At 32.7% G+C, this 24,210-nt stretch overlaps 2 protein-coding genes across 2 annotated transcripts; both read left to right on the plus strand.

Annotated features, from left to right (window-relative positions):
• Positions 1–300: 300 nt before the first annotated feature.
• LOC132550141 (uncharacterized) lies at positions 301–4,083 on the plus strand. The gene is made up of 6 exons (XM_060214157.1): positions 301–430; positions 1,194–1,412; positions 1,603–1,881; positions 2,098–2,742; positions 3,235–3,405; positions 3,965–4,083. The coding sequence occupies exons 1-6, from the start codon at positions 301–303 to the stop codon at positions 4,081–4,083; spliced, it is 1,563 nt and encodes a 520-aa protein (XP_060070140.1).
• Positions 4,084–15,786: 11,703 nt separating this feature from the next.
• Positions 15,787–20,464, plus strand: LOC132550142 (uncharacterized). The gene is made up of 6 exons (XM_060214158.1): positions 15,787–15,937; positions 16,249–16,467; positions 16,875–17,153; positions 17,452–18,072; positions 19,424–19,585; positions 20,193–20,464. The coding sequence occupies exons 1-6, from the start codon at positions 15,787–15,789 to the stop codon at positions 20,462–20,464; spliced, it is 1,704 nt and encodes a 567-aa protein (XP_060070141.1).
• Positions 20,465–24,210: the final 3,746 nt, after the last annotated feature.

The following is a 24,210-nucleotide window of genomic DNA, read 5'->3' on the forward strand; positions in this document are numbered from 1 at the left end:
CAATAGACTGGCTTCATATTCGATTTATTTTTAAGACTAGACGTTAATGTTCTGTTGATGAAGCAGAAGAAGCTTACTCTTCCGTGGCATCTGCATTCATTCAGCTTGCATTTTTCAAGTGTGTTCGTGTAAATATTTCTTTTATTAGTATTTGGTATCAATTGTATTGAATTTGAATTTTTGATTCAGTTAAAATGTCGGTATTTTCTTAGTTGTTCACACCATAAGTATACAAAACCAGATCCAATATAACAAGCATCTATTCCGTCAGTGTCCATGTACGCTATTTTAGAAACGAAAATGGACACAACGACTGGAGACAGCCATGCATCACTCGTAACACCCGATTGGACGTTCAATGTGATGCTAGACCGAATTGCAGAAGCCCTCACAGATAATGACCTAGAAAGAATGAAGTCTTATTGCAAAGGTGATATACTCTAATCTTACAAAACAAGTTAGACGATTCGAGGCCGTCTTTACTGTTACTGTCCAAATGCATATTTTAAGGGAATTAGCGTGTCGAGATAAAATTAGACATTCGGGATAAAATTAGAGGTTATTACTTTTTGTTTTAAAACTATGAAATAAACTTACATATCAGAGTCAAACATTTGAAGAACGAAATATTAAACATGTTATTCAAATCAAGTCATAAAATTTGAAAAGAAAGTAAGTAGTAATTATGTTTAAAATCGAAAGGAACAATTTAAAAGAGAAAATTGTTGACAAACATATTTGATTAGCATTAAATGCACATATTGAAAAAAAAACAATATTCAATATGCAACATTTCTTAATGTTTACATTTTTCATATTTCCACCCATTACATCAATTGTTCACAGGAAGTTCCTTTTATTTCCTATTTTGGTGCTATTTGATCAAACGTCTTTCGCTCAAGACTCACTTTTTCTTTTGTAAGTGGTGGAAAATAGACTTTACTTGAACTAATGATCATGAAGCTTAACTTGAAAAATAGTTAAAGACGTTGCTGATAGTAAGTTTTTCTTTAGATTTACTTTAACCATTATTCATTCAAAGTTGCAATCGGTAATATTGCTATTCAGTAAATGACAAAATGTATAAGACATAAGTTGTAGTCATTCATTTCGGTCATCTTAATTTCAAGCCTTTTTCTTTAAAGCATACACTAACGTATATCTATCAAAGAAATATTTTTTTTCATTCACAGGCGGATATCTTGGACGAAAAGCATTAACAGAAGCAATGACCCCACTTAAGTTCTTTCAGCTACTGAGAGATATGGAAGTTTTGAATTGTAACAATCTTTTACATTTGCAAGCGATGTTATGGCATGTAGGGAGAAGAGGTTTGCATAAAGATATAGTTACATTTGCCAGAAAATGTCGAAGACAACCGCTGTATTTCTTCACACCAAAAGGAGAGCCAGGTATGTTGAAATCCATTTCTGTGAAAGGGTTAAGACAATATGATGAGCTAGAGATGAGTTCATTTTGAAAATCGAAAATTAGGGCACTTATATACTTTTGTAAGACGCATCATTTGCATATCAATGACTATGTAACTACAGTTTATGCCACAGGATAGACAAAAATTGCTTTGATTTCATTTTTTTTCAGTCAATGGATATAAACATGTGAAGTTCCATATTGGGGGTTCCGAGGCCAACAGACGACAAGTAGATTACCTTAGAGATTTCGTGGCGGAGTTACTGTGTGTACAAAACGAGGATGTGATACTGGTGGGTTTCGAACCTTCAAACAGTATCGTCATTACCTTCATGGTACCAGAAGAGGCTATAGAATCGTTATTTGACCTAGAGCGGGAAGACAAGGGAGTGCTTAAATCTATGAAAGTTGACTATATATTCGTCGATGAAGACGAAATATCCTTGATTGGTAGGTAGTTTCATATTATGCAATTTTAAAAAATAATTTACAAGTAAAACGTATAATTATCATAAAATAATATCATTTGCTTTAATATTTATCAAGTGCTTGAAAACATATGGTAACCTAAATATTGCCATTTGTGATATTTTCGCCTTTTTCACTTCTTGTTTTTTTTTTTTTGAAAATCTGAGAAAGTCGTCATACCTTATCTCATAATTACAGGTGAAAATATGCAAAAGCCTACAACAACAGCCCAGATAGCAGCAATGTCGAAACTTGTCAAAGAGCGCGATCAGTATCGTTCCAAATTAGAGAAATCACAGTGTTTACTTCAAAAACGAAACGAAGAGTTGCTTCAGTCACAAAAAAATGAAAAAAATATGCAAGAGAGTAGAGACCAAGCATTCATAGCCTTTTTGACCCTCTTGAATAAACAGCGGCCATCTACGACGACAGTCGATTCCCTGGTATCAAAGAGTTGCATGGTATACTTTAGACACAGTCTTCGAACGTTAAGGTCGAAATTTCCAGATGAAATGGATACTATTGAAATACTGCTAGAAGCGAAAGAATTGCTTGCTTGCAAGGCTGAAAGGGATGCATGGAAACAGCATGCTGAATCAATGAGACTTTGGAATCAACTGGAGACGAATAGATTGAAGATTCAACATGCAATGGACATCACTAAACTCCAGGGCATACGTTACAATCAGAAACCCCCAAGACTGCATATCAATGGTAATGGGATCCGACAAAGCGGAACAATCCAACTTGGTGTAACGATGGTGACACAACAGGTTCAAACAGGAGACATATTAAACGAAATGGCAATTGTATCAGCCGCCGAGACTGAATATCATAATAAAGGTATGATGCAATTTTGTATTTTCATTTATGAAAATTATTTTTGCTAAGATCACAAAGAAGTTTAACATTTTGTCTTCGTAACAAATATGACATTATAAAGCTGTCGTATGGTGATATATGGATGAAGTGGAACAGCTGTTTCTTTCATCTAAAATAGTTTGTGTAGGTACCAAAATATTTCTCTCCTGATATATATATGTATATTAAATATATACAATTATACCATTATCGGTTCATGGTCAATGAATGTCCTTGCATTAAAAAAAATAAAATCAGATGACATCACCTGCAGCATGTCACTTCACGTCTGATTAGAAAAAGTTTAAAGTAAGACAAATTTGCTCTTTCCAAGTGTGAAAGTTTCCAGAGCAATGTGTTAAAGAGCGTGAGTTTGTAGCGATATTTTCTTAGATCTGAATTCAATGTTCGTGTACATTTGTCGATATCGTGTTTGCTGTTATAGCTAAAACTGCTTTTTTAAAATTAATTTAGTAACAAAAGCGTTGGTCGACATATCCAATATGTTGAATGCTGCGCAACAAAGAAGCTTGTTACAGCTGTCGGGAATAAGCGAGTCAGACGCAAATGTATATTTGAAAAACAGTGAACACTTTATTCACCATCTTTATTGTACACAATCGAATGGAAAGGCGATTGATGAACGTAAGTGACATATCTTTGATTCATAGTTTGACCGAATCGCCAAACTTTGTTGTTAGTCAATTATTTTCTTATGTCATTCTCACCCATTTCATCAATATGGAATTTTCAGAACGTAGTTATATGACAGAACAATTAATTGATAATTATGTCACGGGGAAATGGAAAAATAATGAATTCTAATAAAACGATAAAGAAAGTAGCAATTTTATCAGATTCTGCCATTTGTAACTGCCTCATAACATCAATTTATTTGTTATCAACAATTACGATATTTTAGATATTGATGAAACCATCTGTACATTATGTTTCTGATTATGCAACTCCGTGAGACGAAAAGAAAAACAATTAAAACATTATAGCCTTTTGATCTCAATTTATACGTGGTTTTATAGACCAAAGAAAATATATCAATATCGGCCTCGACATAGATAAATTAATAGCAATTAAAAAAAAGATACAATGTTCACCATTTTCAGCAAAAGATACAAACTACTATTTTGATTATACATTCTTTCAGAAAAATGAACTTAATCACATGTGTTTTCTATTGTTTTATTAGTGGAGTTTGCTCTGAACACTGTGCGCCAATTAAACGACACAAAGCTTGACGAAAAGGTTTGCAAAGTAGTGATGAATGTTGTGAAATACCGTGACAGGCAGCACGCTATGATACAGTGAAACGCCATAGTACAGGTTTTGTTGAACAATCACCTTCTGTAATGAAACGGCAACATATCAACACAAGCAACAGGTCAAGTTGTTACGTAAACCATAAAATATTTGTGCTAATACAATGCAATTACTCTGTTTTAGATATTTAGTTCTACAAAACAAAAAAATAACATCACATCGTATTTCATTGGGATTTTCCAATGTATATCTTAGCGTTGGTGTTGGCTTATGCTTTGAGTTATCGAAATGAAATTTGGTATATGGCTTTTTGTTGCAAGGGTACAGATTAAGTTCGATTCTTAGGTGTCTGTAACCCTTCTTGGTTGAGTTATGCCCCTTTAAACTTAGAAAATTCTCTAGGAATATTGTTTTCTTGACTTTCTTTGGTTATGCTTTGAGTTATAGAAATGACATTTGCTATATGCTGTCTGTGACCCTTTTTGGCTGGGTTATGCCCCTTTGATCTTAGAAAATTCTTTGGGAATATTGTTTTCCAGATATTTCCCAATTATGCTTTGAGTTAACATAATGAAATGTTGTATATCGAGTTCAATTCTCAGCTCGCTGTGACTATTCCTGAATATTGTTTTCTGGAATTCTCTTAGTTATGCTTCGAGTTATGAAAATGCAATTTTGTATATGAGTTCTTGATCAAAAGTTACGCACCGAGTTCGCTTCTTGGCAGTCTGTAGCCTTTCTTGGCAGTGATATATTCCTTTGAACTTGGAAAAATTCTCAGGAATATTGCTTTGCGTAGTTTTCCCTTTATGCTTCAAGTTATAGAAATGAAATTTGGTATTACAACTGTATGGTTGATCGTTGCACATCCAGTTCAATTTCTGGGTGACCGTGACACTTTATGCTCGTTTATTGTTGTAAACTTTGGGATATTAAACATAACCATTGTTTCTCCGGGATCGGTAATTTCCATTAAAGTGCTGACCTGAGAACCGCATATTTAAATATCTTTTTCACGTCGATTCGGTCATACATGTATCTTTATGATAAAAATCAGAAATATGATGATTTTGATAATTATCGCCAGCACATGTTTATTGTCATTATAATCATGTCAGCTGTCAGTCACATCAATTTAGATTTATTCCTGATGTCACTACCAGTTTAATCAAAATCATTAAACCCTCTTTAAATGATATTTATACTTTAATTATCTCAGACTTGTCATCTTAATTACCATTTCAAAGTCCAAAGAATAGAAAGAGCAAATCAGTTATCATCCATGTTATATCTTCGAGAGCAAAATATTAAGAATAATCCTTCTTTAACTTATGGATCCATAAAAGAATGAAATAGCCACAGGGCTCTTTGGTAACTTTGACCTGTAGTTACTTTGATCTGCTGTGATTAAAACTCATATTCCTTGCTTCATCCTTTATCCTTTTTTTGATCTCATCAGTCTGTACAGGTGTCTGCGAGACATTGATACACTAGCATTTTCAAACGACCGAATATTTGGAAACCTATCGAGTTGTAAACCATGTTAAATCGAACTAATGTTTTGGCATATAGATGTGTTGAACTGAGTTATGGTTTTTTAATCTTTATATATACACCGTCGATATATTTATTACATATCTTAATCGAATCTAATACCGTCAAGTATTGTCATCGCAATGCTACAACGGATACTTCTGCATAGATTATGACGTCACGACGTATTGTTCCTAATAACGATTTTATGTCAACATTCTACTTTAAGCATATAGAAATTGACTTTGTGATTATCTTAAGATTTTTGTGTATCTGAAAATCAGATATGTGTAGCACATTTCTGTTTCACATCCGATGGTGGGTTCCTTCTGATCAGAATAATAGAAACAACAAAAACATTACATAGATGCACTTGAGAATGATTATTTTACGTGATATAGTTTTATTTAAATCCTTCTCTAACTATTACCATCCAAATCTTATTGTTTGACATCATTCGACGTTTACTAACAACGTTGCAGTACTGAAATCTACCTATATGTTCTTATCTACATTAATAAAACATTACCATTTAATAACAAGATATTTATATACTGTGGTAGTTAATGTACCATCTACCTCTAAAAGGATGTTTGAAAGTTTAATTTCAAATATAAAATTACATGAGTTATTTGTTAATTTCTTTACATCTGTTTATATCAAACTTAATAACATTTAAATATTTCAGCTTTATCACAATATCGCTCAGTCTGTACGTTTTTGTTAGATTCAAATCTATTGACCTGTATGTCCTGTAATGATTTAAAAACAGTTTTTGTTATGGCTAAGTTGTACAATATTCAAAGAAAGGATTTTTTTTTAGTTATGTCTATGTTTTCAATGTTTTGCCTGTTGATGATTATTTTGATTTTGTGTGTTTTACAAAATGGTACACTTTGTTCTTCTATTTTGGAAGCAATGCTGATAGCCATTTGAAAATTTCTTTATATGTATAAATCTGTGACTTTATAAACTAGTATATATATACATGTATAAACATATATTCGTAAGTTTTATCTACAAATCACACACATGAATCAAATATTTCATGCTTCATTTCTACAATGTATAAAAATGTTTCTCTTTGATATTCAGAAACTATATCTAGATTATTTAAGTCAGCGTGAAATTTTTTTGATTAATTTTGACTGTTTCATAGCCATTCGGATAGCACATATTTTAATATTTATATTCAAGAAGAATGAAACATATGTTCTATTTAATACCGATTTGATAACTAGGGTCGTCCCATCGACAGTAAAATAATGCCTTTTCGAGATTTGACATCTAGTATATATCACATTGAACTATTAAAAGTTGATTGTTGAGCTAATTAGATTATTAAAAATTCTGTTCAGTTAAACATATGTTAGGTTTTAATCATAGTTTAAATAACAGAGTAAGACCAGCTAAATGCTGACATCTATAGACCAGTGGGCAATTATGTATTGACCAGCAGCCAGAGGCATACTTTTGTTACTTTGTCTACTACATATGACCATTTTTTAAAATTCATTCCCTGATTATGTAAGTAATTACCTGAGTCCTATCTAGACAGTTTGCATGAAGGTCAGTGTACACTTATATTATGGAAAACAACATAGTCTACGACCATTCCCATGTAGAAGTCTTTGTCAACTACTCATGTATTACTCAATATTTGTTAGCCTGTTATCTAATGTGTAATATTACTTTAGCGACAGTTTCATAACATTTTTAGTATATACAGACCCCTTTTGGTCTGCAAAAAGAGATGGGAAGAGCGGAGCGCCAGACAGGAGAGAGGCTAGTCTCCACTGGTACGCATGATCGCTCGGGACTTTGCCCAATCAAGAACATCTCCACTTCTGAATACCCCAAAACATTAACATAGAAAAAAAGTTTTCATTATATCACTTTGGTTATTTGAATTTTTAATTTTGCTTTTAACTTGTTGTTGTGGTCATGATGAACACGTGGTCATATATAGGGTTTGCTTCGATGCCATTGATATTTGTTGTTTTTAGTTTAAATCAAGACACTGTTCCTACTTTAAAAAGGTTTGCAGTATCACTTGTTGAAAGAAAAGCCGTCATTTTCTTTATTAAGTTACATGTAATATACTCGAGATTTTATCAATTTTGTTTATTGGTGTAACGGTTATACCTTAATAACTTCAGAAAGTGTAATCAAGTATTTCCCATGAAATAATGTATAGCAACCGACCATTAAATACCCTTGTTGATCTCCTCATTACCCTAAAGATATTTTATTATTGTTTACTTACATTGATCAATCTGTGATGGTCTTGTCGGTTTGCTAGATTATATCAAATTTTATACCGTGTGATAATCAGAACAAAAATGTAAGATGTATTTTTATGAACGTCAGTATCTTATATAGATAGGATTTTGATTTCCAATAAATTCTATATTTAGTAGATATACACTTGATGTTATTGTTTGTTTAAGCCTTGTATTTCTACAAGATTGTAGTACAGTAGATATACAATTCGGTTGACATAAAAAAGAACATATTATCTACCATATATACCACATGCTGATATATATATGAAGAATTATGTTGGTGTTATGTCAGAGAAGGTGCGCTAACTTCGCTGGTGCCACAGAAAACTGTCTCCATAGATGTACAGTTTGTAGCTAATACAAGTATAGGCTATATACGATTTCTATATCTATGTATTTCCCAATTCAGCCCTACCAGTCGTAGGTGTAAGAGGTTCATATCATAAGTAGAAACAACCACAAACACATCTGTATAGTTCCAGTCTTATCAAAAGAATTACGATGTAGGGGATTATACATTTGTAGTTAGGTTGTCTCCCTTAGATATACCATTATGTAATCCTGTAACACCCATACGACTTACACATATACATCACAGAGTAATTGAATTCAACCATACCTAGCGCTTACCACAATGACAACGGGTACTAAGGCAACTTTCCCTCAGGGAAAGTAGTGTCGGTAAAATTTAAATTGGCTTTAAAGGTGACTTCTTCTCTGTTCAGAGCTGCCAGGTACACGTTTTATGATATCATTGTTTACATGCACAAATTTGGTTTTTACGTGTTGTCTGTTAAATTACAGAAAGCTTGGCAAGTAATAATGGGGATTTTCTTACCTGGTGTTTCCGTCATATTTTCTTCTCACCGCATCAGTTATAACTATATCCGGTCCAATGTACAGTGCCGACGATTCACGGTGGCAGTGTTTCGTCTGAAATATCTGCATTTAAGTATCGCCGTCAGACTTCATCAAACAATGTTAGAATGTCAGTTTTGAATAAGTCGGACACGCATATGGCAGCGAATTCAGACAGTGAATCTGTATAAATTAGCTTTGAAAATACCTTTACATGACATGAACGCAATTCAGCTTATATGCAGTGTTAAGTGTAATCATTGACCTATTTAACTTGTGGGTTATTTTTCTTACGTGATCCAACCAATGTCTGATTAACTAATTAAGGATATCTACTGAAGTCTGGCGACAGTTTTAAGGAATCATATTGAATCATATTCCAAATTACTGAATAATTATTTATCTGTCGATTTCGACCACTCCTAACGGGACATCTCGAACGATTTAGTGACCAACACAACTTTCTCGGAATTGGATATTTTCACTACGCCGATTGAGTTCCAATCCTTGTTATCAGTAAGAGTGTGCTGACAGACGATCGTTAATGTATGCTACTTTTAGTGCAGAAAATCCGTGTGTAACGGATACCATGTGTGGACGGTCAGATCAACGACTAGCAGACGACATTGAAAAATTTGATAACCCCGCATATCATGGCACTAATAAGGATTTTGTGGTAAATTACATGTGCAAATATATTCATTGTTCAGATATAACTTTTTAGAGATGTACCTGTTAAACTCTCTTAATATAGTCTCAACTTATGAAATATCAGGACATTGTTACCGAAAGTGAACGGAGTTAATCATCGTTTACCTGGGAGACACGTAGGTGTACTCTAACACAGACCTAATCTCGCCTATCGTAGTAAATCCCAGTAGTCCAGTATACTGCTATTTGATGTCCTAATGACATATAAACTAATGCAGCAGAGAACGTAAATATATTTTAATGATCTTTTTAATAAACTCTGCAGTCTGTTTTTGTTATAGGCAGTATAACAGTTTTAGTAATTGTTAGACAACGCAACTTGATTCTCCTATCAAAAGCAATGCATGATCGAATCACATTGCCAAAAATGGATGCATGCGATTTTCCTCAAGTACTCCAGTTTCCTCAAGTAGACAAGGCATACACAAACTCAAATACAATAAAATCATGGCAAACTATGAACAAATGAAAGATTTAAACAGAGACCCCTGAAAAAGTACAAGGAAATAAGCGTCTTCTGCTTCATCAACGACACCCGCCATGTAAACCTTGGTCAATCCAAGCAAGTAATGTCACGTTCCCAAATGAGAACAAGTTATATAACAACGGAACCAACAGGCATTAACCACGTGCAGATTCATATCGCAAAAACATACAACCGTAAACTTTCTCATAATTTTCATCTGCAATACTACACGATCAGCTGTATAGTCAACCACTGTAGGTTACCAATTTCTGGCATTTTTTAATCGTTTACGCGATATAATTGATGTATCGTTTTCTGTCCATCATAAAGCTATAAAAATATTTATCAGTAATTATTTAAGAGGCAAAATATACGATAATCATGTAAATTTATTTTTCTTTCGTTCATTCCATTTAGATTTACCGTTGCTTCATTCTAATTCATAATAGTAGCACGAATCAGAATATACACTTTTACTGGAAGTCTTTTAAAAATATCCAAGAAGGACGAAAAAGCGATTTGATGTAGTTTAATGATAATTAATTTCTGATGTCTAAAGTATTAAAAGGTACTATTCACTAGAGTATCTTTTGTACAATCCTTGAAATATTGTTACATGAACATAATCTGAATTTCATCATAGGTTCAACAAAAAAAATTACCAGGTGAGCGTATAGTGAGAGATAGTTCATGAACCGACTTGTTTTCTTGTATTATGTTAAAGTCCTTTCAATTTTTGTTTATGTTTTGATTTCTACATTTGAATTGTGGAGGAGTTCAAACTATATACAAGTACTTAAATTAATTTAATATTGAAAATAATGCAGTTTATTGAACAAAGGGACTAACCCCCCCAACACACACACACACACACACACACACACACACACACACACACACACACACACACACACACACACACACACACACACACACACACACACACACACTCCTGACCTGAATTTTGACATTTCATTAGACTATTTTGTATTTTCTCCAGTCTTCAGTTTCAATAAGGTTCGCTGCTTCACAGAAGAGATCCTGAAGAACGTAACAGCTGTATGATGGTGTTTAGTTTATCATTTGACTGTAATTATCAAAATCATTAAAATATTTCCCTGTAACATTAATTCACGATTGGGTGAAATTCTATTTCTTCTAAATTAACAAAGCTCCAGCTGACAGTTTCCTTGCGCTAAATTCTGCTGTTTAAGATATGAATGATGAATCAAAGCTCTGTTTTGTACGTTATCTATACGACACAAGCAGCATGGATTTTACATAGTTTCAGTAAAACCATCAATGCAGTGCAGGAATAAAAGAAAACCAAACAACGCCATTAGCGACAACTGTATTGTTTGTAAAGTAATGTATGGTGTCATTTTGTATCAATTATTTATATTAGTGATTTTCATTATAATCACTGAAAATGGAAGCAAAATTTCGTTTCCCTCCTTTTTTAACAGCAGCTCTTTCCTGAATACAAAGTGAAAGTAAAGGTATGAAGTTGAGTCATCATTACATGTATTACTTTATAATTCAATTTTAATATACAATCAAATGACCAAATTATTAATTGGTTTGCCATTCGCTTTTCTACATCACTGAAATTTACTTCTCACGTCGTAAATTATTTACTTTCATTTATATCACTTCAGGGTTTTCGACAGATCGTCAAAGAATATTTTAAAGATATATTTTGAAGGCCTTCCCGTGTGTGATATAAATATACTCTACGACAACTTGCAGTAAAAATACTCGAAGGAAGAAGACGCTTCTAGATGAAGAGAAATCCAGATCTTATTTGTACTTATTTGTGTATTACGACATGTTTAATGCGCATGCGCGTCGCACTACAAATACTATTGGTAACTGCCACACAACATAGTGCAAGAGAACGCCATCTTGAAAAGTGTCAAATCAAACGCGGAATTCCATAGTTGGATCTCAAAAACAGATTTAAGTTATTTCTTTTAGTTGTAACTTAAATCTGCTTTTGGATTATGGTCCATATGAAACTCTGATATGACTGTTTAGAGTGGACTTTTCCCTAAACAACTGTAAGATAACCAACTGTAACTGGGATTCGATCATTAGGGGCGTTACATTCTTCCTGAAGGTAAGAACACAAAATGGATATGGGAGTGTTTTTATTATTAGATATATTATTATTTATTATTATAAAGATATGTGTCATTTCGATGTAGAAAAATGAAGTATTAATGAACTAAAACCAATCTAATCTAATCTTGTAATCAAACAAACAGACCGATCACCATTGGGTAGCATGAGAGAGAAGAAAAATGTTAAAAGAAGATATATTTTCATATTTGATTTTAGTTGTTTCATATTCACTTAACTAAATCGTTATTCATTATAGCATAAGATACATATATGGTATACAGTTTTTATAAGCTACATGATCACTACACACATTAACCTTTTTCTTACTTAGAAGAAATCTTTACATGAACTCTATGACCTTCCGAATTTACGTGGTCATGCGATCTGACTACCATAGAAATTCTCCAGGAACTCTATTGCATTCGAAAATTTAAACTAAAATAAATAACGACTTGGTCCATTCATATTGATAGCATATGTAAAAATGTATCAAAATAGGTTAGTGTCCTTCATAAACTTAAATATATTTTAAGTAGACAAAATTAGATGAAAATTTACAAGTCATATAATCTTATGCAGGTAACTATTACATAATACGAGATTTCCGATACGACGAAATGACATATTTTACATAGTAAATGTGTTTCTGACGATTTGATCGTTGCTTGCGTTTAAATGTCACTAAATCAATAAAGAGCATTAGCTTTGCAAACAATAGGATCATGTCACGTGAACGTGATGACGCAGATTCTCAGAATCATTGTGAAAGTGAAAATGAACAAATATTCGTTTACATTTATAACCATGTTTTTGTCATAATAGGATTTAATTGTTTTTTTGAATATTTATATTTGATTTAATTAATAACATTCTGTATAATATTGACTTCATGTATGGTAAACTGTGTATCAAATAACCACAGTGTTCATAGTGCCAAATATAGATGTTTCTTTTTTTGTTGAAATCTTTCATTTGTGAGTCAAATGTATATTTCAGATATTTTTTTTATGTATTTACTGAAAGGATAACAATAAAACCATACGTTGTCTGCCCTATCTAAGTTATATCGTCGAGTTAATCTTACAGACAGGACACATAAAGATAAATTTAATGTGTTATTCAATGCTTTCATCGACCGTACCATTTATTTGTCGTTTTATAGTGTAATCAAACTTTTTTAATTTCAAGACTAAAAACTACTTTTGAATTTGATCTTACTTTAAGACAATTAACATAATTTCGTATATTCTTCATGTATGACCACTTTCGATATTATTCAAAAGTTTTACATTTGTGAGATACAACTGTTCTGTTGAAAAAGCTTACTGAAGTTGATGAAGCGAATAATATGGCAACATTCATTCATGATGCACTAAGCATCAGTTTCAAAAGGATGATATGATTTCAACTAAAACCAGCTAGATGCAAAAGGCGCCAGGACATGGCTGAATAGATGTTAACTATTTTGTTAAACTTTAAACTTCACAATTGCTTGTGGAATAAAGAGCTTCGGAGATACGGGGAATATAAACAGGGTATATTTTCATATCTTTCGTGTGTAGGGATTTGTTTAATTTTAGATCTTATGGTAAGTATATGCACTTATGACGTAACATATATGGTTATTTGACACGGAAAATGAATTGTCATGCGCATTTAAGCCGTCGCCATCTTGAAACGTATCATTTAAACACGGATGTAAAGTGTTGGATCTAAAACACAGACATCAGAAAGATAACATGGTAAGGTATCCAGTAATAAATTTGTGTTTTCGTGATCATGATTGTAAAACTCAAAAATGGATATTTAGATTTCAAACTTTACCTAAACATAGTTCTGTTAAACGATCCTTTCAGTAAAGCCACACCTTTCTGAAGTAAGGTGTGTTACGGTATAGTTTTCATGAAACCATATATCATAGTATCATATCCTAACCAAACATACATTATATCCTCTGATCAATTATGTAATGTGTACCCAATATCCGGTTAAGACTATTCAAATATTTTCTGGAAGAAACTCATCAAGTAAATAAATTCCGTTATATCAAGTAAAAAGCAAATCATTCCAAGGTAAAACAGATATTATTTTGAGTAACTAATACCTGCTTTGTGATGATATTGAAATATCACAGAAATCAATAGCGCACACTATCTATGTAGGTAACGTGTGTTTCTGGTCTTTTTGTTTTGCCTTTCGATGACGGCATAGGAAATCTTCACTACACTGTAAACTTTGACCATTGTAACTCGATATCTGTTCTCTGTGAAACTCCGCCGTTACAACCGTTTAATCCATTTAAATGTAGCTATTAAAAACACGTACAGCTGTCGTTGTATGATTATACGCACTTTGATGACTAGTTACCAAATCGATTGTGTATAAGAAATTAACTATATTTACGCTAACAATACTGTTACGAACAAAACTCCATCGAAATGACCTTGTCTGCAGATGCTTCAGACTACAAAGCTGATGTCTGTTTTTGCCATTCTTTTTTGGACTTTGTATTGTAAATTGAAAGTTTTAGTCTGAATTTGGTTTTTCTCTCGACTTCAAATGACATATATTTATTTTATTTAACGAGAAAACTTTAATCAATCAATCAATTAATCATCAATCAATTAAGTAAGTCTAAATAAGAATGATGACGTATTCTTCTGGTTGCGTCATGTAATTATAGTTCTTTAATTGAAGACCTTATCGTTCCAAATGGGTCTCTCATGGAAAGAAATGATTTGCCATTTGTTTGTTTTTCGGCGTGAGAATTGATTTTTTTCTTAATAAGATGTTGCGTCTTTCCAGGACTCACCAGTGAAGTAAGGCGTCTTAAGTGGAATAAATGGATAAAAAGAAATACATTTGTATATATTTAATCTATGATTCGGCGAAAATTATAATTTTCGATATAGAATGAAAACAAAAGAACGTCAGGAACGTGTATACTCTGAACCGTGACACTAATCCAAGTTATTAAAACGTGCCGTGTGCTGGTAAGGCAAATGTCGCGGACCAAACTCATCATTAGAATCTTTCCTCATTATTGACCATGCTTCTCACACCTTTAACCAAATATTAAAGATGTTTTCAGGATTAACCTTTGTTATTATATGTTTTATGTATGTATACTATTAAAAATGTATTGATTCATTGAAACACTCATTTATATGACTTTCAGAAAAAAAATTTCAATCTTTCAAAATGGAATAATAATATCTAGAATTGACATTGTAGAGAGGTTTGACAAGTTTTGAAAACATGTGTTTTGTACCATCAAGGTAATTACTGAAAATCTTTTCCCTGATGAAAAGAATTTAAGTCAAAACACTAAAATATAAACATTGCAAATTTTGTCCTCACATGATACAAGATGGCTCTCATTCCGACAAACAAACTTATTCGTACATTAATTTCTTTCATACCACACATACGATAAAGAAGAATATTTCACATTTAACATAGATATTATGCACTCAGCTTACTGCACACAGACTTGAAATATATCGAGCTTGTAAACACACAAACACACACGTCATATATATATATTTATACCCAACTACATTACAAAATAGATATATCTCTAAGTCGAATTTTCCATTTATGAATATCCGTGTATGATAAAGATTAATCATGAAAATTAATTTGATCATTAAGAAGAAATAATTGCGGAAAGACACGAATACGTTTGAAAACCATGTTTTGAAATAAGAAGAATTGATGTAATTTAATGCAAATAAATATTGTCTTGTCTAATCTATATTTTGAAAACAAGCTATGGAAACCAAGGAAATATCTTACGATCATGACGAAAACACTGAGGATGAACGTATGATCACACCTGTGTGGAAATTCAACGTGTTTCTAGATAAAATCAGCCAATCAATCAGTGACGAGGAAATTGCCAGAATGAAAAATTTTTGTGCAGGTGTGTCCGTTGGTTTTTAAGTATTTTGTTAAATTCGTAATATTTAAACTTCAGCCCTCTGATATTTAACAGGAAACCATCCCCTTTATACAATGCTTATCTAAATATAATTTTGATGTACAGTAATAGCATGTAGATTGTCATAAATCTGTCTATGGCTATTTAATCTTATTTATCAAAAGATTCATAGTGTGTGTAGTTAAAAGACCGTAATGTACTCGCATGACAATTTCATATTTTAGTGTGTATTACCTGTGTTTTATGTTGCATATGACAATTTTAATTGAAAATGGCTTGTGCTTCATTTTCAGAAGGTGATTTGGGCAGATCGGCGTTAAACAAAGCAAAAACAGCAGCGTCGTTTTTCCAGTTGCTCAGAGATATGACATTCCTAAACAGCAACAACCTTCTTCTGTTACAAGCTATGCTTTGGCATATTGGCAGGAGAGATCTTCACCAGGAAATGGTTTTATACGCACAGGAATGCCGAAAAGAGCCATTGCATTTCTTTACACCAAAAGAAAAACCAGGTAGTAATATCACATGTTTGACAATTTGCTACAACTAAAGCTTTTCGTTGAATTATAAACTATTTACTGGACAAATTTTACATGATGTTTAAACATTCATGAGGAAGACGTATTCAATGTCACCAAGAAGAATATTGTCTTAAAGAAATTTAATCTTATCTGGAAAGCAATAGTTTGCATTGGCCAACATTTCCAACATAACGGTACATTGTGAAAAATGTAGTAACAGAATTTGTATATGACCATACTGACCGAGTCTTATTTCATTTACTTCGTGAGAACGTAACATCAGCATGCAAAAAGGAAAATCCATTTGTGTTGTTAGGTGTCACATTCATACTTATTTGCATTGCAAATTACACTTGAAATAAATGAAATTACAAAATAACGTATTATTACCTTTTAAGCAAACGGATACAGGTACGTGAAATTCCATGTTCGAGGTTCTGAAGACAACAGGCAACAGATGGAAAATCTCCGAGGACATGTGGCTGCATTGTTGTGTGTTAAACAAACGGAAGTCATTCTTGCTGGTCACAGTCCTTCAAACAGCAGCATACTCACATTCATGGTCCCTGCAGCAGCTGTCAATGTTCTCCATACTTTAACAGACATGGACAAAAACATCTTTTTAGCAATGAAAGTTGATTATATCTTGTTAGATGATGACACTATATCAATCGTCGGTAAGCGAAACAAACAGAAAATTCACGAGTAGAAAAATCTTAAAAGTTTTCTTTTAATCGTTGGCAGTATATGTTAAACATATTTACCATTACGCGCACGAATAACACTTAAAACTTATGGAGATATGCTCCTCTATTTCAGCAAAATATTAATCATACATATACAAACTTCAATCTAAGCGTTGACGCTATGTGCTTGATTAATCTCTCTCTATCTCCTAAAGCATCAGCGGAGAAAGACAAATAAACGGTATTTGTTTATGTTTCAAGATCTAGGTTTGCAATTAAATGTTTACAGGAGAAGAACAGAGGTCTACTGCAATTTCCGAGAAGAAAGAAGTTGCTAAACTCTTTCAAGAAAACGAGAAGCTTAAATTACAGATAGATAAAGCACAATCCTGTCTCGTGGAGCGCACAGAAGAACTTCGAATAGCAAAGGAAAATGAAAAATATATGCAAAGAAGCAAAGACCAAGCTATGATGGCCTGTCTGACACTCTTGCACAACCATCGCCCAGTTACCCGTCTCGTCGACTCTTTGGTAAGCAAGAGCGCCTTTGTGTACTTCAAACACTGCCTTCAACAGTTCCAGGAAAAGTTTCCAGGGGAAATGGATACCATTGAGATACTATTAGAGGCAAAAGAGTTAGTGGCTTGCAAAACTGAGAGGGAAATTTGGAAACAACGTGAAAAAAGTCTGAATCTGATGATTGCTTTCGGAAGGAACGAGCTCGAAATGCTACGGAATGTGATGATGGCTAATGTTCAAGGAGTACATCACAACTCCCATCTGAAAATGGGCGGGGCGGTCGTGCAGCAGATGACAGAAACGATAGAAATCGGTTTCAGCGTTCCAACAGCTGAAGTACGACGGACTACAGCACCAGTACACACCAACACGTTATATGAAACCAGAGCAGGTAGGTGTTTATAATACTACCAACAGATTGTAAAAAAGATGAAAATGAATGGTACCTTTCAATATAAATGTAGAATTAGCAAATAATAATATATATAGTTGCTTCGTCCCTTCTTTAAGGACTCGTTATTGATGATAAAAGTATATTTTTGAAATCTAAAAGTGGCAGGGGAAAGTCAAAATTGATCGAAAGAAATTTCACAATTTGATGGGGAGATCAAAAATCTCAAATTCCAATAATTTTCATAATTTTATCATTATTCAATTAGTACCTATAATCTGGAAGATTGTACAAATGTGAACACAAGTTATCAACACCTTTCAGTTACAACAATTTGTATATATATGCAGACGATACTGCAGCACAGAGCATTGCAAAGTCACTGGACATTGTGAACCTTAACCTTAATGATGGTGCCAAGTTTATATCAAAATGGTTTTAAGTCAACAAAATGTGTTTAAAAAAAAACAGAAAAAAAAAACAAACAAAGAAATGATTGTAACTACTTCACAGAGAAAATGTAGGTTACCGGATGATTTATCTGTTGTTATTGGTGATGTAAGTATTGAAATGTAAATAATGAAGACCTACTTGAAGTGGCGATAGCTGTCTCTCCTGGGACCATCTCTGTGTCAATATTTGTAAAAAGATATGTCAATTATTCAGGTGAAAAAGTTGAGACAATTTATAAGTCAGTGATCGTGTATGACGTTTTATAATTGTTTTATAAACCCACACTTTGATTACTGCTCCACTGTCTGAGGCAACAGTGCCAAAAAGGATGTTGTAAAACTAGAACAGAAGAGAGCAGCAAGACTTTTTTCAAACTATGATTTCTTTACACATTCATGTGATATGTTTAAGCGCCTAAATTAATTGCCTTTTTTGTAAACGATGTTTATACAGTCAAGATGTATTGATGAGCAAGGTGCTCAATAATAAACTCCACAAAGTTTGAATTGCTTCATTAATTTGTCTGATGTAGATCAGCAATATCTTCCTCTTCAAATGTTTTTTTACTTGCCATCTCGCAAAAATATTTTTAGAATTCTTTTAATTACCAACGAGCTGTTACATGGAATCCTTTACCAAACGATGTCAGAAATGTTACTTGCCTGTGATATGCTTTTTGTAATTGTATTGGTAAATATTGTATATCATCTTCTTGACCATTTGTAAGGCGAGCATATTGCTCAATATGTTATCAAGAATAAATAGAGCCAATTATTAGTATTATTATCAAATACAAATTGATAATTAGACATCCAATGGACGACTTAGTAATAAATACAAATATCATTTTCCCTTCAACTGTTTTTTAACAAGAAAAGAATACGTTTCTGTATTTCAGTAACAAAAGCAACGGAACGAATATCAAAGATGCTCGGTAAAGAACAAAGGCAAAGCATCTTTCGTCTTTTACAACTTGGAAAAAGGCGACGAAAATCCTTGCAGCACGCAAATGATTTTCTTATGAAACTTTACAAAATGCAGTCACGCCAAGACACGATATGTGAGTATCGATTCTACAAAAAAACATACAAGGGAACAGCACATTTTAATAAGTTAGAGTGAGATACAGTAGAGTCAAACAATAAATTAAACTGTATCATACAGCTGTTTCGTCCTTCTAGGACTCGTCAGTGATGCTAAGCGCCTGCATTTTCAAGCCTAGGAGGCGACCAAGAAAATCCAAAGTGATAAAAAGAAAAGCCGAAATCTAGACGGGGAGGTGCAGAAGCGCCATAATTAGATAAATTTCGTAAGACAATTTAACAATATTAAGTGTGTGTATATATATATATATATATATGTGTGTGTGTGTGTGTGTGTGTGTGTGTGTGTGTGTGTGTGTGTGTGTGTGTGTGTGTGAGTGTGTGAGTGTGTGTGTGTGAGTGTGTGTGTGTGTGTATGTTTGTGAGGGTGTGTGTGTGTGTGTCTTTTGAAATTGATTGTAATACAAGTAAACAATATTCATGGGAAATCAATTTCTCGCAATCTTAACAATAGTGAACCTTTTCTAAATGTAAGTATTTGAATTCATTCGACTTAATATTAAATTGGACAAAATTTCGTGCCATCTGGCGAGAACTGCTTTCAAGTTGAAGATTTATTTTCAGTTGACTTCATTCTGGAGACAATACACCTATTAGATGACCGGACTCTAGAAGCAAGGGTTTTTAAGATAATAGATGATGTTCAAAAAGAATGTGATCAACACGAGGCAGCGATTCGCCAAGGCCGCCCAGTGAATCAACAGGTCAGATTCACCCAAGGGCTGCAGAAACGTTCTATGGAACCGGAAGCTCTGATGAGATTACACAACGATCCGAAGAAGGCGACGGAGTGCGTTGGTTATCTGCAGGAGTTAGCAAAAGCAGTGGAATTGTAGTGTTTTGATTCTATCTAAACTCTTCGTACAACACAAATGATGTATTAATAGTTACATCAAAATTGCGTTGAAATTTGTAACCTGACATATTTCTCTTTCGTATAATGATACCGAACTAAAAATTTCGAATCAAATTAGGCAAATAGCATACGGAATATCGAAAAAATGTGAACGCTGATCCAATTGATAAGGAGCCCGTTAATACGGAGCCCGTTAACTGGCATGCTCCATACTTATTTTATTTCGTTTTTTCGAAATGTTTTTTCGAAATAATAATTCGTTTAAACGAAATATTATTTTGTTTTTTCGAAATATTAATTCGTTTTTTCGAAATATTATTTCGTTTTTTCGAAATAATATTTTATTTCGTTTTTTCGAAATATTAATTCGTTTTTTCGAAATATTATTTCGTTTTTTCGAAATAATAATTCGTTTTTTCGAGATAATATTTCGTTTTTTCGATCGAAATATTATTTCGTTTTTTCGAAATAATATTTGGAAAAATGAATTATTATTTCGAAAAAACGAAATAAAATAAGTATGGAGCATGTCAGTTAACGGGCTCCGTAAATTGACAATCGTTTGATAACTAGAAGGAAACAGGATTACATGAAAGCACTAAACTGTGTGACTAAAAGCCTTTCGATAAGTTAAAGATTAAAAGTTACAAAATTTCACGACCTAGAAAGGCTATTGATACAGAACATAGGAGTCATCTTTTTTTAATTCAAATTTCCAAATTATGACTCGGAGGTATCAACATCGTTATTTTCTTACGATTTTCATTTAATTTGATTCAAATAATTTAAAGCTCGTCTAATCATTGCTATTGGTACTGTAGCATGGCGACCGTGCTGACCGAAACAATATATCAAATAGGGTATATGGTTAGTGCATAAGTACCTTATTATTTGACTGTGTTAAATTAAATTATGAATAATATCATAAATTATGATTGATATAAAGATAAAATGTACAGCTTATACATCTAACGCACTATCAATTATTATGGCTTCACTTAAAATAACATTAAGAATATCTCGTAGTAATTAAATATTCTATTACACAGTGTTTATTCTGTAGAAGATTTTCTAGTATCAATTTACATATCGGGTATAGAAAAAAAATATTTTCTAGAAAATTTTGCCGAAAAAGTTAAATAGTGTTTTTTGTATTAACTTACATTTCAGGAATAGAAAATTTTTAAATATAGATTTTTAAATCAATTTACATTACAGGCGAAGAAAAAGATTATACATAATGATATTTCTAATAATGATGTTTCAGGTGCCGAAAAGGTTATATACAGAGATAGTTCTAATATCAATTTACGTTTTAGGTAAAAAAGTTACACATTGATTTGATTGAGTCACTTACGATTTCGATAAACGGCGAAAATTGTTTTCTTAGAATTTTCTAGTATCCGTTTAAATTTCAGATGTAGACAAAACATTACGTATCTTGATTTTCTGGTGTCTATGTTCTAATATCAATTTGTAGAAAATCTTATTATTTTCTGCTGTTACTCATCGTTTAAGCTTTTTCTTCTTCTTGATGTCGATCTACATGTACATCATTATCTACATGACAAATATTATATAACAAATACACAAGTAAACAGCACCATTTAATACAAATTTAGAGTTAGATACAGTAAAGTCTAACGATGAATTAAACATGTGGCTGGTTCGTTCTTCTGAGACAAACCGACATGACTTGGAGGATATGTTTAGATAGTGCTAGAATAGAGACAGGAGAGACTAGTATCGTAAGAATAGGTCTTACTTTAAAAGAAGCAGTTGATGTGGTGTGAGGAATGTGTCAAATGTAAAAAAAAAAAGCGTTGAAAACTAAGATTGTTATGGGAAGACAGAGTGTTTTCGAGCCTGGGGTTTACTAGCGTGCTTTTGGTGTGTATTCTCGTGTGTATGTTTGTTGTCTCGGGATAAAAGGATGGGGAGATCTTCTTTATAACGGAAATAGCGCCGTGTATGATTTTGTGTAGGTTGTTAATCACTTGTCTTTGTTGCTGGTTCGTGTGGAGGACACTGAAAGTATGTTTCTATATTTGATGCTTATAAAGCAGAACATCGGTGTTATTGATTTTATAAATAACAACAAGAGTCAGATATTGGGGTGGAAACCCAGTTGCAGCATTACACTTTCTATATTTGTTATTTGGTATCAGTTTACAATACCTTTACAGAAAATATTCATGTTAGCAATGGTTTGTCTTTTACGGTGAATAATTGTATGTAGATCATTTTCTTGTCAGTCCGCGTTTCCATGTTTTGGAGATATCTTATGGATATCAGTCGCCAATTTTAACTGGTATCCATCCCATTACAGAAACAGATTTTGTCCATATTCTTTCAGATTATCTTATATCCAGAGATGTCACGTTTACAGACAATTACTGTCTAGTAACAAGTTATGATCACCTTTACAATATTAATTTCATATTGATTTTTTTAAAAGCTTTACAATAAATACACGAATAAATAAATATTGATTTTTATTTACAATACCAAGTAACAAGTGAATACTTCGTTACAGGGAATATTAATTTCAATGATTTAGCTGGTGTTTTCTAATTTATTCATGACAGAAAACATAAACTTTGTCACGAATTAATTGGAATCATTGTACAAAATTATTTCTAAAAATATTTCTATTATCCTGTATCAATTTACGATACTTTTACATGATAAACTAGATCGTTAAAATCATGCATAATCACGTGTCTTTTTATCGGCCAGAGAATGAAAAATATACAATCAGTCGTTGTTACAATTCCTGAAATGATGGACTTGGATATCAAAATCTAAATTAGTGATGAAACAGATTGATTTTAAAATGTTTCTTGCCCTTCGATTAGATGAACAATTCATAGAGTTGATGAAGAAATGAGATGTATAAAAAATAGAAATGGATACGGAACCCTTAAGGCCAAATTTGGTCAAATTCTACAACTCTGAGCTAACCTAGAGTTGTCTCCTTTTTTCGACATTTTTTTTTCTCCAATAGACAAATTCTGATATCCATTGTCATCAATGAATATCGAATATCACATAACATCAAAAAATTGAAAAAGAAAAATAACAAAAACATGTTGATGTTTATTTGAACTTAAAATCAATGAAACTACGGCGAAATATGAACAAAAAAGACCTAGAATATATAAGGAGAATAAGACCAGGTCTTTGTGCTATATGAAGCTGGGCATGTTAGATGTTCGTTAGTGTGCCTGATGGCTTTGTTGCATACCTTGTTCTGTTTTGAGAACGTTACATTACTACTCGGATTGATAAAGGTTTACATGGCGGTTGTCGTTGATGAAGCAGAGGACGCTCACTCTTTCGAAACACATGGCCTTATATTCCAAGTACCTTGGTACATGTTATTGAATCTGAGTTTGGATTATGATTTAGTTATTAATTAAGAAAGTATCATTCATTATCATTATGGACTGGCAAAATAGTTGTATTCCTCTTATTTTCCATTGCGTATCAAGATTAATTATGTTGGCTATATAAAAACATAAAGATAAAAGATTATATCTGAATATTATGCTTGCAATTTTTCCTGATTTTCCGTACTTGTTCGTTTCTTATAGTTGATGTATCAAGCTCGAAGTTACATTTTGTTTCTGTCATGTTGGTTGTCCATAGTTTTAAATTCATTTCTACTAACACCTCTCAGTCTCAGGTATTGTGAACTTACATATTTCTCTGCTAATGGTAACC

The sequence above is a fragment of the Ylistrum balloti genome, unplaced genomic scaffold (assembly GCF_031769215.1).
Source record: "Ylistrum balloti isolate Yb309-2 unplaced genomic scaffold, AGI_CSIRO_Ybal_v1 Utg370104, whole genome shotgun sequence".
Classification (NCBI taxonomy): Eukaryota; Metazoa; Mollusca; class Bivalvia; order Pectinida; family Pectinidae; genus Ylistrum; species Ylistrum balloti.

Coding starts and splice junctions, on each gene's coding strand:
- LOC132550141 (XM_060214157.1), top strand. CDS start 301: ATGGACACAACGACTGGAGACAGCCATGCATCACTCGTAACACCCGAT. Junction 1,413..1,602: donor CACACCAAAAGGAGAGCCAG/GTATGTTGAAAT, acceptor ATTTTTTTTCAG/TCAATGGATATAAACATGTG. Junction 2,743..3,234: donor GACTGAATATCATAATAAAG/GTATGATGCAAT, acceptor AAATTAATTTAG/TAACAAAAGCGTTGGTCGAC.
- LOC132550142 (XM_060214158.1), top strand. CDS start 15,787: ATGGAAACCAAGGAAATATCTTACGATCATGACGAAAACACTGAGGAT. Junction 18,073..19,423: donor GTTATATGAAACCAGAGCAG/GTAGGTGTTTAT, acceptor TCTGTATTTCAG/TAACAAAAGCAACGGAACGA. Junction 19,586..20,192: donor GTCACGCCAAGACACGATAT/GTGAGTATCGAT, acceptor ATTTATTTTCAG/TTGACTTCATTCTGGAGACA.